Raw genomic sequence first — 15,426 nt, 5'->3', positions numbered from 1 at the left:
CCAGCACCAAAACCAGCATCCTCACACCTGCAGCCACACTCTGGCTCTGCCTGTGGCAGAGGGAGCTGCTGGAGCCCTGCCCTGCTCCTCCAGACCTCAAGCTGCAGGAGCACAGCAATGACTCAGTTGAGATTTTCTCCTGGGAAATAATTTGTTTTGTACAGTAGTATCTCAGGCAGCTGTGAGGAAAGCCTAAGACACCCCACAGCTCACCTTCAGACTTTGGTGAAGTCTCCATCCCTTCTGATCTGAGGGTTTCAGAGCAGTGAACTTTACACGGGTATGAGAACTCTCCCAAGGAGATATCTCCCATCCTCTGTAGGAGCTACAGTGTCACACAGCATATTAAGTCTGTGCCCTCTCTCAGTTCAAAACCCTGGTTTCATTAAAGTAACTAAGAAAACATTAAATACTCACTAATAACAATGGTCTCCTGTGTTCAAATGGCTGTAAAGCTCTGTTCTGTTTTTTTTATCAAAGCCAGGTGAATTCTGCTACATAATCCTGGCAACAACCAGCACCTACCCTGCTATTTGGGGGAAAAACCACTTTTTTTTCACTTATTCACTGTCCAGTACTGCAAGACATTTTAACAGATGGATGACAATTGCGATCCTCAGCAAATGTTTACTGAGGCCATGGTTCAGTCTAGGTCTGGAGGTCTACTTGTAATGCCAAGGACCTTTCTCTAGACCTGCCATCTTCTGACTTCATACTTTGCCATCTCCAACACACAATGAGAAAGGATCAGGGCTTAGTCAGAACAAGTGCTGCTCAGGACATAACCCTGCTGTCTCTGATCATCAGCTTTGTGCGAGACACTCACAAATTCTTCATTTGTACTTGTTAAAATATTCAAGCTTCCCCTACCTGAACATTATGTGAACAAATCTGCTCAGATGCATAATTGAACAGTACTAGAGAAGCTGCATTACCACCTCTAACAATTAAGTCCAGGAAATCAAACATGGACAGAAGGAATTACTCAGTGCTTGGTCCCATGCTTTTCCTTCCATGCATTATGAGCAGAGCCAAGCTGAACCTCACAGCTGGCCACATGCACAAGGGTTAAACCAGATGACCTTCCAAGGTCCCTTCTAAATAAAACTACTTCATGATCTACCCTTAAAATGACCCAACTCAGAAGATTCATGTCACTTCAGATATTTAGGAGTATTTACAGGCAGAGGCCGTGGTTTTTAAATAAAAGTTTAATTCCTTCATCAGGTCTTAACTTTAAACACAAATGCTGCTGAAAATCCTCCCAGCGCTGCTCTGCTGTCCTGGCCTTGGGCCCTCAGAGCAGCAGCAGGATGGCAGCAGGGGCTCCCGTACAGGAGGTGGATCACAGACTCTCAGGAGAGCTCAGTGCAGGATGCAAAGCAAAGAAGCAAGAGATGCACAGTTTCCAGACAAACACCAATTCTTATACAAAAAGAAAAGCTCTACACTAATAGAAGTGTTAATGTTGCCACAGGACAGGAGTTTAGGAAGGGAGAGAAGTCTTCAGTAAAAGGCACAACTAAAGAAGTACTTCCCTAGATTTTAACCTCATTTTTCAGTTAGTTCCCCATCTTTCACTTATACCCCAGCCCCCAGCCTCTCAAAGCCATGCTGGTTACTCTAGAAAGTAATTTCAAGTTCCTTCTTTTCCCTTTTTCCCTTCCTCCAGCTCAAAAACAAATAAAGGGGGAGTGCTTATTAAAAAAAAAAAAAACAAAAACAAACAAAAAACCCAAACCAAAACAAAACCAGAATAAAACAGTTTGGTCTATAAACCGTAAGAGTTCAAGAGAGACTTTGCAGTTTACCTTACGATTGTCTGGTACGTTTTCAAAGTATTCAAGTTTCAGATGATACTTATTACATCCAAGAGCCTCAGCCAGCTCTAGTTTTGGTATTTTTCTTTCAGGCACTTTGTGGCCTGTCAGGTTGGTGTTAAATCTGCAGTTCTGCTAGTATCATATATCACCAGCCTCTTCAACCCATTGCCATAAACACTCCTGGCAAGCATCAGACCCACTCCAAGGGCTCCTTCAGGTTTTGTTGTCCTGCAACCTGCAGTGCTCCTTGGCTTTATGTATTTTGCAAGAAGCAAGGCTTTCAAGGAAAGGCAGACAGTGAGCAGGACAATGTGTCAGTAACTTCCAGGATAACAGGACTGTAACAGGCATTGAGTGAGAGGCTGAGCCAGCTGGACACAAAGCTGTTGTGTTTCAGGTCACCCCAGCATCTGAGCAGGCACTTGCTGCTGTTGGATGGAGGCTCTGTTTACTACTGTACTGGTAAAAAAAGGGTCAGGGGGTTGCACGGCAGGTCAAGGTGCAGCTGCAGCACATGACAGCAGTGCTCTCGTTAGCCAGCAAGGCTAACAGGAAGCTGTGAAATTGAGAAGCTGGTTTTAGCCTGCACTAGAAACCACAACACACAACCACCACAAGTTCTGTATGTCAGAGCTTTCGGAAAAGAACACTTGTCCAGGATGCACCTTCCCCCCTAAGCTAACTCAGCACTGCACAGACTCTGCTCTCACCCTCACTGTGCTGTGTAATGCACTAAAGGGCATTTAATTTCACCAACAGTTAAGAGGAATTCAAGTCTGCAAGCTACACTGATCTCCTTTTATGGGAGAAAGCTGTAGCAGAACCACCCCCATGGTGTCTCCCAGGGCTTCAGCAAGGGTCAAGCTTGGCCAAGACACAAGCCTTCCCCACCACTCCCCAAGGGCTCTGTCAGGTACAGAGTGGTAAGACAGCCAGCAGTCTCTTGGGCTCTTGCTGTAGATCCAGATCAACATGTCCTAGGGAGCTCTACTTCCCCAACAATTTAGGGTGCACATGCCAGATCATCTAACCCTGCCCACAGACAAACCCTCTCCCTCCCCCCCTCAAAATAATTGTGGCAATTAGCCATGTGTCAGTCCTGCTCTCCACAGACCTGCAGAATAGTCAGTGCTACTGATCAGCTCCAGGCATGGGGTGCTGGTGGAGTTGCTGTTACAAAGATGAGCTTTCCCCCTCCAGCATCCCAGTGTTGGGAACAGAGCCAGTAAGACTGACTTAAGCAGGAGATGTGGAGAACTGCACTGGAACAAGCAGAGTCTTCTACTGAACTTTACAACAAGCTGAACAACTTTTGGTTTTAAAAAAAAAAAGCCATACAAGCAGCAGCTGACATCTGTTGTTATAAAGGGACATGGCTGAATAGGTAGGAAACAGATTCCCCATTATGAGTCCTCCTGATGGCCTCCGCAAGGATCATTGAGATGTCAATCACCTGGAAGGGAAGAAAGATGCATCAGTGCCATTGAGAAAAGGCATCAAGCCTGAAAGAGCTGCTGGGAAGTCGAGGACAACCTAAAGAATAAACTCATCACCCACATTTTAACATGCCAGATGCAGATAAATTACTTCTACACAGGATTAGGATTTAATTACATCTAAGCCTGAAGATACCCTACAAATAGCACTGCAAATATTCTAGTTGGTCTGTAAGAGTTACAGTCTGCTGTTGCCTTGCTTTGCTCAGACTCCCTAGGCTCAATCTGTTTACCACAGGACTCCCTGATTCACTTTGTGCAGAGAAGTTAGGGCAGTCTAAATCACGATGAAATCACTTCCCTCGAGCCAAGAGGTTTTACCACTGCTGCCAGCAGTCTGAGAGATGAAGCTGCTGTGCTGCAGCTCCGCTCCCAGGCGCTGTGCTGGCTCCATCTGGTGGGGTCAGGAAGGTACCAGGAGGGAAAGCTGAGTCTCAGCCAAATCCCAGCTCTGAGTGCCCACAGCTAAAGCACTTCAACATATGTAGTCGAGTAAGACTCACTATATTCATGCTGCATTAAGGAAACCAAGTGAAAATCATAGCTAATATTTTTTTATCTTCTAGGCAGTTTGTCTCTGAATGGAGGGAAAAATGAACAAGCTGCAGAGTAAAGCCTGAGACTTGTGACAAATCCTTCATCTGTGCTCCTCAGCATCAGACACCAGAGTGTAAATGTGAGGTATTAAAGGAGAGCCTGGAAAACTGCCCCACTGCAACCTCTGGCTACAGCTACTGACACAGAGGTTGCCAGTTTAAGGTTTTGCCTACACTGGCTGCTGTGTGGAGCCTGGAAACAAGGTGAAACACCAGAGATGTTTTAGATGTTGCAGAAGGGTCATTCAGAAGTTAGTGCTGAAAGAAATGCAACCCAACAGCAGCCTGAATCAGCTTATAACATATTTCCTAAAGCAGCTTAAAATTGACTGCAGCTTCAACCAGTTCAGCTTCCCTTCACCAGCAGCCCAGCAGTGGGGAAGCCTCTACACTCACACCACAGTACTGGCTGAGTGTGAGCAGTGCCAGAGCTCCTCCAAATGCTTGTGTCCTGGATATTGGTGCTGTGAAGACAAGGCCCATCTGGAATTAAATCTGGCAAAGGACATCAGGGACAACAAGAATGTTTTCCTTTTGTTATTGATGTATTTGGAAAAACCTAAGAATAATGCAGGCCTGTTCCTAAAGGGAAAGGGGACCCTGGTGACAAAGGATGCAGAGCAGGCAGTTAGTGAGCACCTTCTTTGCATCAGTCTGCACTGACAAACAGGAGACATGGCTAAGGGCATGTTGGAAGGAAGACTCTTCCTTAGGGAGGACTGGCTTAGAGGACACTTGGCCAGACTTGATATCCACAAGTCCATGGGCCCTGATGGGATTCATGAGTACTGAGAGAGCTGGCAGACCTCAGAGCCAGGCACTCAGGATCAGCTTTGAAAGGTCCTGCAGATCAGCAGAGGTGCCTGAGGACTGGAAAAAGGAAATACAACCCAGAATTACTGGCCAGTCAGCCTCACATCAGTCCTGGGCAGGTGACAGAGCCCTTCATTCTGGAGGCCATCTCTGTGCACATGGATGACAAGAACATGGTCAGGAATAGTCAGCATGGATTCACCAAAGGCAAATCATGCTTCACCAACCTGATCACCTGTGAGGAAGCAACTACCTGGGTGGGTGAGGGGAGAGCAGTGGATATTGTCAACTTCAGCAAGGCTTCTGACACTGTCTGTCATGAAATCCTCACAGGCAAAACTCAAGAACTGTACACTGGATGAGAGGATTGAGAACTGGCTGAACAGCAGATTCTGGGGCTCATTATCAGCTTTTAGTTTTCATATGGATGGCAAAGGCTGGGCATAAAGTGACAGATACACCACAAAGCTGTCAGCACCTACATCAGAAGCTCCTGTCTACCTCTGTTTCAGCGTTGCACATCATCAGCACATCACTCCTCCAAAGGGCACACATCCAACTACTTGCCTACATCGTGGCCCCATTAAATCAGACACCTGATCTAGGCAAAACAAGCCTTGAGAAAAAAGCTCCTTTATGAACTGCTTGAAATGAGCTGCAACAGAAGCTGCTTTCTACCAGTGTAACATGTCTGTTACCCCACAGCAATAGGGCCAAGAGAACTAGGCAACACTGATGGCAGTACCAACAGAACCACTGCCAGCACTACACAGCATTGTGGGATTTTCACCCCAACAGGTGAACAGACAAGGCTACCACCCCCCAGGAGTGACAGAAAATAGATGCTCACCTGGATTTTAGGGCACTGCTTCATCTTGTCCTCCTGGGGTATTGTGTTTGTGACTACAACTGCCTCAAAACAGGCATTGTTGATCCGGGAAATTGCTGGCCCAGAAAAGATCCCATGAGTTAAGATGGCATAAACTTTGGTGGCTCCAGCTGACACGAGCCTGCAAGGGGGAGTAAAGGACAAGGATGAGTAATTCTCAGCAAATATTAAGCTGACATAAGAGCAGGGCACATGGTAAGCATGACTGGAGACAGCACCATGTGCTTAGGGAATGGATTACCTTTGATTCCCTCACTCTACTGACTTGGGGAGAAAAAAACAGTTTTACAAGTACCATGAAATGCACCACAGGCAAAGCACACACTGAAAAAACCCCATTGTTCTTAGCTCTGGAATATTTGGAACAGATCATACAAATCACCCTTGTAATTTCTGCTTACACAAGGTAGCAGATATTAAATACTGTGTTAATACTTTAATACTGTATTTAATACAGTATGAAATACCGTGAAAATTTTTAGTACTGTACTTAACAGTTAACCATCTTGCATATGTTGCTGTTTCTAGTGTAAAAGGCATGAATGATATCAAAGTTTGATATCATTCTAATACAAAACCAGCTGATGGGCCAGACAACACTTAGATGTACCTGGCATGGTCAGTGATGGTCCATTTTCAGCACAGGGAAAGAAAAGAGACACTATGGCCTTCTACCTATTCCCACTGCAAGAACTTTTGCTGTTTTTTTTTCCCCTTATTTTGTATGACATGAATAATCAAGGAACTGCACAAGCCTTGTGAAACTTGTCATGCAAACACCCTGCTCAACCCATTACCCAGAGCTCACTGAGAGCAGGCTCCTGGGTTAGGAAGGCAGCAGTCAGCCCCACTCACTTGTCTGCAGCGTGGCAGATGGTGCCACACGTGTCTGCCATGTCATCCACCAGGATGGCCACCCTGTCCTTGACGTCCCCCACCAGCACCATGCGATCCACCTCGTTGGCCTTCTTGCGCTCCTTGTGAATGAGGGCAAAGTCTACGTTCAACCGATCTGCAATGGAGGTCACTCTGAAGAGAGAACAGTCCCCAAACAGCACTTAGCTCCACTCAGCAGCTCAGTCAAAGCTCTTTCCATATCAAACACGCTGCACTAAGAGGAGCTGTCACCACATCTGCTACCGTTCCCAAGCAATTAACAGAAGGCACTCTGCCACCTTGGTTTCCCTTCAAGCAGCTAAACTGCAACCTCTGATCTAATCTCTCTCAGCGACAGCAAATAGATTTCATCTTTCATCATGACCACTGTAAACTAATTTGCATTTAAGCTGAAAACAAATCTTAACCAGCAAGGTCAGCAAATTTGAAGTGATCCAAACACTTGGAAAGCTGTCATCTTTGTAACACTACACTGGAAAGGCTTAAGCTGTGCTATGACAGGGCTGTACTGTCACTCCTGTAAGCACTCAGTCATCATACACACAAGCACTGGCACAGGATTACACATCAAGGAAATTCAAATACACACCTCGCATTTATTTCCATTAAAGTGACTGCAGAGCAACCTTACTAGAGGGATCTTAACCTTATATATTGATACTGATGAACAGTAAAGAGTTTAAAAGCATTAAGAGTGGAAGGAGTAAAACACACATGCCCTCAAGAAACTCTTCACTTGAAGTAAGCAGACTCTTAGCCCCACTAGATCAGACTTATCCTGGTGGTCCTACACAAGACTGTTAAACTAAACTGAAGTATTTGGTTTTTTGTATCTCCAGAAAATACTGCACCAGCCAAGATCGACACATCTCAGTATAAGAGGCTTTTGAGCAGATTTTTTCATGAGTCAGATTATATCTGGCTGGTTTGGCACTTCATACACTGTGTTATGCAACAAGCTACAGAAATAGCTGAACGTACAGGAGGTCTTGCCCAATCCATGGACCACAGCAAAGCTACAGAAGACATACAGTGAGTGACCTACAGTGTCAGTGTCTCCTGGCTGTCTGCAACACATCACTTCAAACATTCTGAGGTATGTCAATCAGATCAGCAGCCACCAACATTTTGGTGTGACAGCCCTGGATTAAAGAATACATCTGTGTCCCTCTACTGTTCACATGTAGCCCTCAGACAGAAGCATCAAGAACAGCCTAGTTTCTCCTAAAAAGCCTCTGAGAACATTCTGGGCTGCCCACAAACTGGCATGTTTGTCTGCAGGGAGATGGGAGATTGTAAGGCTATCAAAATAGAAATGTGCTATAGCATATGCTGCTGCTTTTTGGAAAGGAACCATCTATCTTCCTCGTTCTCAGGGAACATGGAGAGGCAGCAGGCTTAAACCACAGCTAGCTATTCAAATCAGGGAATAAAGTAAGAAGATACCTGAACAGACTAAGTTTAATTCTGCAAAGAAAGCAGCCTGGATAAAAATTATCATTAATCATCATCAGTAAGCTTGCCTTGGCATAGGGGTGTAAGCTACACTGTTTCCTCCTTCAGTTGGCATAAACACCCTTGTAGAAATTGCTTGAGTCCAAGGGAGGTAGCTGTTGTGCAATTCCTACCTATGCAGCTGTGATTCTAGAAGCTATTAAATCCTCCCTGTAGCCCAAGAAACACCCTAAACATTCCCTAGGAAGAATATGTGACCACTCTTCACCAGCTGTCCCAGGCTGTCTGAGAGAAGGCAGACTGAAAGAAGGAACATGTTTTAAAAACAGAGTCACAAGTATTCTTAGGAACTGAAGGAGACACAGAAGCAGCATCTCAAGCTACCTGTCTGACAGCTCACCTCTTGGCTCCACCAGCATCTGGTGAAACAATGGTGCAGTTCTTCCACTCTGGAATATTCTCTTTGATCCATTTCAGTACAGCAGGCTCGGCATATAAATTATCAACAGGGATATCAAAAAAACCCTGCAAGGAAGACAACAGGAACAGATGTAGCTCAAAGTCCCATTCCAGAAACAGTTGTAAGAAGCCTCCTGTATCATCAGGCATGGAGTCATCACCCTTCCACAGCTTTCAGCTTTCCTTTTTACTTCCCTTGATGTAAGGGCAGTAGTCTTTGGGATACACAGAATAGTAATGTAAGAAGTCTTCAGAGCCAGAAATAGCTCAGCAGCATAAATAACACTTTATATTTAACACCTCCACAAAAATGAAACTAGTTCTGTCCTGGGGGCTGCAGAAAGCCTGCAGCAAATGCACTCATTTCCAGAGCAGCTGGCTGCCTGTTTACAGTCAGTCTTTAAAGCTCATTACCCAAACTGTTCACATCTACAAAACAGGCTGGAGTAACATCTGTCTTTAAACTAATGCAGCTGGTTCCATACCTTTCCAGTGACCCTGCAGACTTCTCCAAATCTCAGAGGTCACTAAATGCCAGAAGTTAACCCTGGAGTAAACAGGCAGGAGAGTGAGGGGCAGCTACTCCTGAGGAATCCTTCAAGGTACAGGGTAGCAGACCCTTCTCACCATCATTCCTTCTGTGCTCAGCAACACAGCAGCTACAGGAACCAGGCTGAAACCAGCCAGATGCTGGAAGCACATATGCACAAATGATCCCATTAAATCTCATCACTGCTGCTGGTGCCAGGTCAGCCCTTTCAGTCACACCAATTCCAAGCCCTGCAGGAAGAGGGGAGCCCCTTGGGTTCAGTTATTTCATGCTCTGAGCCTTCTCAGCTGTGCCCCTACAGATTTTTTTCATCCGAGACAGCATTTCTGGGCAAATCATACTGAAGTGTGAATGACTGCACTTCCAACTGTTAAGACAACAGCCAGCCCACTGACTTCAGCAGGCAGGAGCTACCTTACCCTTTGCAGCAATACAACAGACATCCTTCCCTCTGCCTCACCCCTCTGAGCTGTATGGGGCTGGCTTCTTGGTCTTGAGCACTTGCCCAAGGTAGGGAAAAACAAGATGAAATTGAGCTTGCAGCCTCTCCTCTCCCTGAGAAATATTCCTGCCAGCTTTCTTACACAGCCCAGTCAAGACTTTAGTTTGTCTGTGAGGTATTTTGTCCATAAGCCAACAAAGCCTATGAATGATTTTCAATTCACTACCAGCTTGGGAGAGAACCAAGTCCAGCCTGTGTGGGAGGGTGGCACTGAATGAATCCCACAAGTGGGAATGCCCATCTTGCCAGAGGCAGGCTATCAGATCACTGTCTGAGCAACTAAACCCACAAAGGCAGCTGTGCCAGGACACCTGAGGGCAGAACTAACTGCTCACTGCTCCAAGACAACACACTAAGTACCAGAAAGCTCTGCTCAGAATTTAAAGACACTCTCCATCTCACATTCCTCCAAGGTCTAGTGAAGAACAAACAGTGTCACTGTGTGGCAACAGAGCTGTAGTGATCATTTACTAGCTCACTTACCCAAGACTCAATACACTCAGTCTGAAGAAGAACAACTATACTTTCATCTACAGGTTAACCTGTTACCCACCTCCCCATCCAGTCCCAAATTCCCAAGCCTTGATCACTGCAGTATCCCAAAAAGCAGATGACTGGAAAGCTTGCAAAGCTGTCAAGAGGCTCAGACTGGAACTGGTTAAGCCCCTTCCTGATTTTTGCTCCTACCTGAATCTGAGATGCGTGCAGGTCCATGGTGATGATGTGATCTGCACCTGCCACAGACAGCATGTTTGCAACCAGCTTGGCAGAGATTGGAGCTCGACTCTGGTACAGGAAAAAAAGAGACAGTATGAGACAAGTTCAACTCCTTCATCAAGATGTCAGCCTTCTGCTTCCAGGCAGTGATTCACAAGCAGTTACTAAAAGGAGCACTCATTAACATTGCATCTTCTCATCAGCTAGTCATTAGACTTTAGTATATTTTCAAGAAGAACTAGATCTTTATGAAAATATCATTTTGCAGTCCAATATCCCGACGTTTAATAAACAGAAGGGAGATTGGATATTCAGAGGAGGCGCCAAAATTTCATTTAAATCCTCTCCAGCAGTCAGGACTTTCAAGGTGTGCATTCATCTTCCCTGCAGAATCTTTACCACATCCCTTACCTTGTCCTTTTTGTCCTGCCGGGCGTAAGGGAAGCAGGGGATGACAGCTGTGACTCTGCTGGCTGAGGCAATCTTACAGGCATTTATCATGATGAGGAGCTCCATCAGATTGTCATTGATCTCCCCACAGCCACTCTGCACAATGTAGACATCCTCCCCACGAACACTCTCGCCTATTTCCACGCTGGAAACATGAGAAGAGAGTTGTAGCCAAGCACAAATTAAAGCACAGCCATTACCTGTGCCTGCAGAGCAACCAAAGCACTGCATCCCCAAGGTCCTGGGGGTGACAGTGCCACATAATCCAGGCTGCTGAGCAGGAACACTGCTGTTTATTTGCTCAGTGGCTATTTTACAGCGCTCACTCATCACATTTAATGGTCCAGCCAGTAAGGCTAAAAGCACTCAGCCTGTACTCTTGATCTCAACACAAGCTGGGCATGTAAACACCCCAGAGCAGGCCTTGTTCCCCTGGAACCACAAGCACAGCCACCTCCAAAAGCAGCAATGCACAAAGGAGCAAGGAGCGTGGCCAGCCACCAGCCAGAGTGGGGTCAAACTGCTACCAAAGCAACACTGCAGCCAATTATCAGACTGAGATTTAACAGCCATCCCGGCCTCCAGCACTGCAGCCCTCCACTCTGGAAAGGCTTCTGGGGTTAATGTTCTCCTGGATGCAGGGCACACTAATCCCTGCTGATGAAGGGCCTGAACACAAGCCAAAGGTCCTGTTTGCCAGCAGCACAATGCCAGCTCAGTGCACGTATGGAGACACCTGCACCACACAGAGTGGGAAAGAAACCACTGCATTTACAGAGCCCCTCAGCTAGAGCTCTAATTCTGACATTTCCTGCTCTGACCTTTCAGATCTCTTCTTCTAACTTTTTTTGATGACTGTTACCTGTTTATATCTCACTGCTCAATATCCATCAGTGCGCTGCTGTCATCTTTAGTGCCCCTGACTCACAGGATGCACCCATCTCTCAGGGAGAGTTTCTGTCAATGAGAACTCTGCTGGGGAACTGTCTGATTACCAGCAGTTAGCATCCAAGTGTCACCTCCAATATTAGGGTGATTTAAGATATTTGTGGTACAAAAAATCTAATTACTCTGTTGAAACACTCTTACTCTTCTGGGGAGGCACCTCTGTCACTTTATTGGGGTAAATAAGATGTTTTTCAAGTCTTCAAGTCACATTACCTGCTGTCATGGGAACCTGCTGGCCAGCCAGCTACATGGATACGAGCAATTAATGAAGAACAATGAGAACAGTGCAAGGGCTGTAAATCAAACAGAACTTTTTAGAACTCCTCTACAACTCTTTGTACTACCTCTGAGGTTTCACAGTCGATACCCATGGTAAGAGAAACATAATACTGCATGTCACATGCACATCCTGGATTTTCATGGGAAAAAAAATCTGCTTCCAGAAGGAGTGGGTTGGAGCAATCAGGGCTCTTTATATTCTACTCTGTGGTGTATACTCGGTTACTGTATTCCCTAAAGCAAGCTTAAGGAGCTCTGAACAAGTCTAAACCTCCTTTTTAGCTTTATGTAGGATGGCAGCTAGATTTTTAAAGCACAGACCCAGAAAGCAAGGCGAACATTGGGTTTCAAAGCTGGAGGGAAACAGACTGCGTGACTGCAAATGCACCGTGGGACGCACGGAGCTGTGAGCCTCCTCTCCGTCCTTAAGAATCCGAGCAGTACTTTCCAAGACTCCGAAGCTCCTCAGAGAAGTTTAAAGGTACCAGCTCCATGCTAAACACGAAATTATCAAGCCTCAAGTCATCAGAGCTCAGATTTAAGCAGGAAAAAGCCTCATCAGTGTTAACTCCGAGATGCGCCGTCCCGTCAGCTCGCGGCTCCGGGGTGCAGGGGGCAAGGTCCGGGTGGCGAACGGCACGGCTCCAACACTCGCCACAGGGCCGGGCCACACACACCCCCAAGGCCAGGAGTCCCGGGTGCAGAGCGAGCCCCGGGTGCGGAGCGAGCCCCAAAGGCGGCGCGGAAGCCCGAAGGGGGCGGGGGAAGCCCGCGTGGGGCCCGCGCCGTGAGGCGGGGGCCGCTGCAGGCACGGCCCGGGCCGCGCACGGCTCCCGCGGCCCGGCCTCGTCCCGGCTCTGCCCGGAGGGACTGCACGATGCACCCGAGGGCTCCGGGGCAGCGGGGGCCCGGCGGGAGCGCTCCGGGGATGCCTCCGAGCGCAGCTCCGCAGCCGGGCCCGACCGCACGGCCCCCGAACTACAACCCCCATCACCCCCCGCGCGCAGGCCGCGCGGTACCCAGCGCCGCGGCGCCGCGCGGCCTGCCGGGAGCTGTAGTGCGGCCGCGCCCCGCCCCGCCTCACCATGTCTCCTGGTTGCTGAACTTCTTGGTGACCACCTTGCCCAGCTCCAGGCCCAAGCGATCGGCGATCTTCTGGGACAGGTCCTGGTGCGAGCTACCGCTGAAGATCTTGATGTTGGGCATGGCGGCGGCTGCGGCACCGGCGCCCTTTTTCTCCCCCTCCTCGTCGCTCCGCCACGCAGCGCCCGCGGCTGCCGCGCGGGGACCCGCCCGCCTCCTGCGAGGACGCGGCACGGTGGGCACAGGTCACACCAGTCGCCTCTACGCCGCCATCTTACCCTTTCGCGCCTACCGCCCCGACCCTTTATAGCCTCCCCGCCCCGAGGACACGCCCCCCTCCGCTTCCCATTGGCTGCGCGGCCGCAGGGGGCGGGGTTCCGCTCCCCGGCGCGGCAGCAGGGAGCGCGGCTTGACGCGCCTCGTTCCCCTTGAGGGCAAGGGGAGCTGCGCGCGCCCTCCAGCCGGGGGCGGGGCCTAGGGCAGGAGGCGGGCCGCGATTGGTCGCTGCGCGGCGGCCTGGGCTGCGATTGGCCAGGGCGGCGGCGGGCAGAGCGCGCGGCCGCGCGGCCGTAGCGGCCCCCCACCCGGCGGGCCGCGTGTGAGGCGGTACCGGCTGACACCGGGTGACACCGGGTGACACCGGGTGGCAGCGGGCCCGCTGCGGCACCGCCGGGCCCCGCCGAGGCTGCCGGCCGTGCCCTGCGAGGCTGGCTTTGGTTTCGGGTCAGGGCTGCAGCCCGCCTGGGGGCTGATTCATTCCTGAGGGGTTTTATGTTTATAGTCGGCATTTTGTACCCGATTCCATACCAGATTATATGTATTTATATATATATATAATGTTTATATTTATATTTAATATATATATATATATTTAATATATATTTCATATATATTTCATATATATATTATATATATACACACTCATATATGGATGTATCTATATGTATATATATACACACACATATATGTATATATACACATATATATGTGTGTATATATATGTCTATATGCCTATATATCTGTGTACATATATGTATGCATATATAGATGTATATATTATATATATATAAATGTATATATAAGATGGATACATATATGTGTATGTATATATCTATCTTATAAATCCATATAATTACGTATGTAACTAACTACAGACTAATACCAAATCAGTCTTCTGTGAATTATCGGTTTGTATGTGACTGCGTTATGCACATTAATTTATCCTTGGTGGAATTAAACATTGTGCTCAAGGGTTTTTTACCCTTTAAACCTGGATTGTTAGCCTTTAAACCTGGATATTATTTGATCATAGAATATCCTGGGTGGTGAGGGAATCACAAAGTCCTGACTCCTGGCCCTGCACAGGACACCCCCAAGAACCCCACCAAAGTGATTTTTATAGTGGTTTATTCTTGTTCTAAATTTCTGATATCATCTCCAGTTGTTAATAGGCCGATATATATTATATATATATAAATGTATATATAAGATGGATACATATATGTGTATGTATATATCTATCTTATAAATCCATATAATTACGTATGTAACTAACTACAGACTAGCACCAAATCAGTCTTCTGTGAATTATCGGTTTGTATGTGACTGCGTTATGCACATTAATTTATCCTTGGTGGAATTAAACATTGTGCTCAAGGGTTTTTACCCTTTAAACCTGGATTGTTAGCCTTTAAACCTGGATATTATTTGATCATAGAATATCCTGGGTGGTGAGGGAATCACAAAGTCCTGACTCCTGGCCCTGCACAGGACACCCCCAAGAATCCCACCAAAGTGATTTTTATAGTGCTTTATTCTAGATTTCTGATCCAATCTCCAGTTGTTAATAGGCCAATGTAGTCCTGTCCTTTTCCTAAGACTTAATTATCTCAAATTACCTTTCACTACTTTGAAGGAAATGATACTCAAATTTTAGCTTGTATATATAATTATAAACCCCTTAAAAATAAAAAGGTCCTGTGGTTCATTACAGAAAATGCAGGAATTGATAATTGTTCACCTTTCTGTGTTTTTTCTGTCAGACACAACACCAGCAGGTCCAGGGCAATGATGAGACCAAGCCAGGGACTCTGCACTCCCTGTCTGTGCTTGTGATTTCCCCCACAAAGCAAAGGAGGAAGACTGACACATTTATATAAATACAGAAAATGTATTTATCTGTATAAAATAAACCACAGGCAGCTTCTTCAGAATTTTCACACAATTGTGCAATTCCTATTTGTGTTACCTGAATTCAGGAGAGGCAGTAAACTTCTGCAGTGAATTTGACATTGATTTGCTTCGAGTCCTTGAGAATTCAACTAGAAAAAATCATCCACAAAGGGGGGGCAGGGCTGCCCATGTTTTCTTTATTTTCTTAAAACTCTCCTGGCCCCAGATGCTGCTGCCACCATCCCCAAAGACCCATAAATTAATGACTGCAGTGCCATACTCGGAGGAGGCTTTCCA

General features: G+C 47.0%; 1 protein-coding gene across 1 annotated transcript; it reads right to left on the bottom strand.

The window, feature by feature from the left end:
* Positions 1-1,192: 1,192 nt before the first annotated feature.
* On the bottom strand, positions 1,193-13,250 carry PRPS1 (phosphoribosyl pyrophosphate synthetase 1). Its single transcript, XM_039717331.1, has 7 exons — positions 12,959-13,250; positions 10,609-10,792; positions 10,168-10,266; positions 8,370-8,494; positions 6,473-6,646; positions 5,579-5,738; positions 1,193-3,276 (listed from the first exon to the last, which is right to left on the bottom strand). Exons 1-7 carry the CDS (start codon positions 13,078-13,080, stop codon positions 3,184-3,186), a joined length of 957 nt encoding a protein of 318 aa, XP_039573265.1. The 5' UTR covers positions 13,081-13,250; the 3' UTR covers positions 1,193-3,183.
* Between the last annotated feature and the right edge of the window lie 2,176 nt (positions 13,251-15,426).

This window comes from Passer montanus, unplaced genomic scaffold (genome assembly GCF_014805655.1).
Source record: "Passer montanus isolate IOZ18808 unplaced genomic scaffold, ASM1480565v1 scaffold38, whole genome shotgun sequence".
NCBI lineage: Eukaryota > Metazoa > Chordata > Aves > Passeriformes > Passeridae > Passer > Passer montanus.
This window is presented reverse-complemented; position numbering and strand designations above follow the sequence as displayed.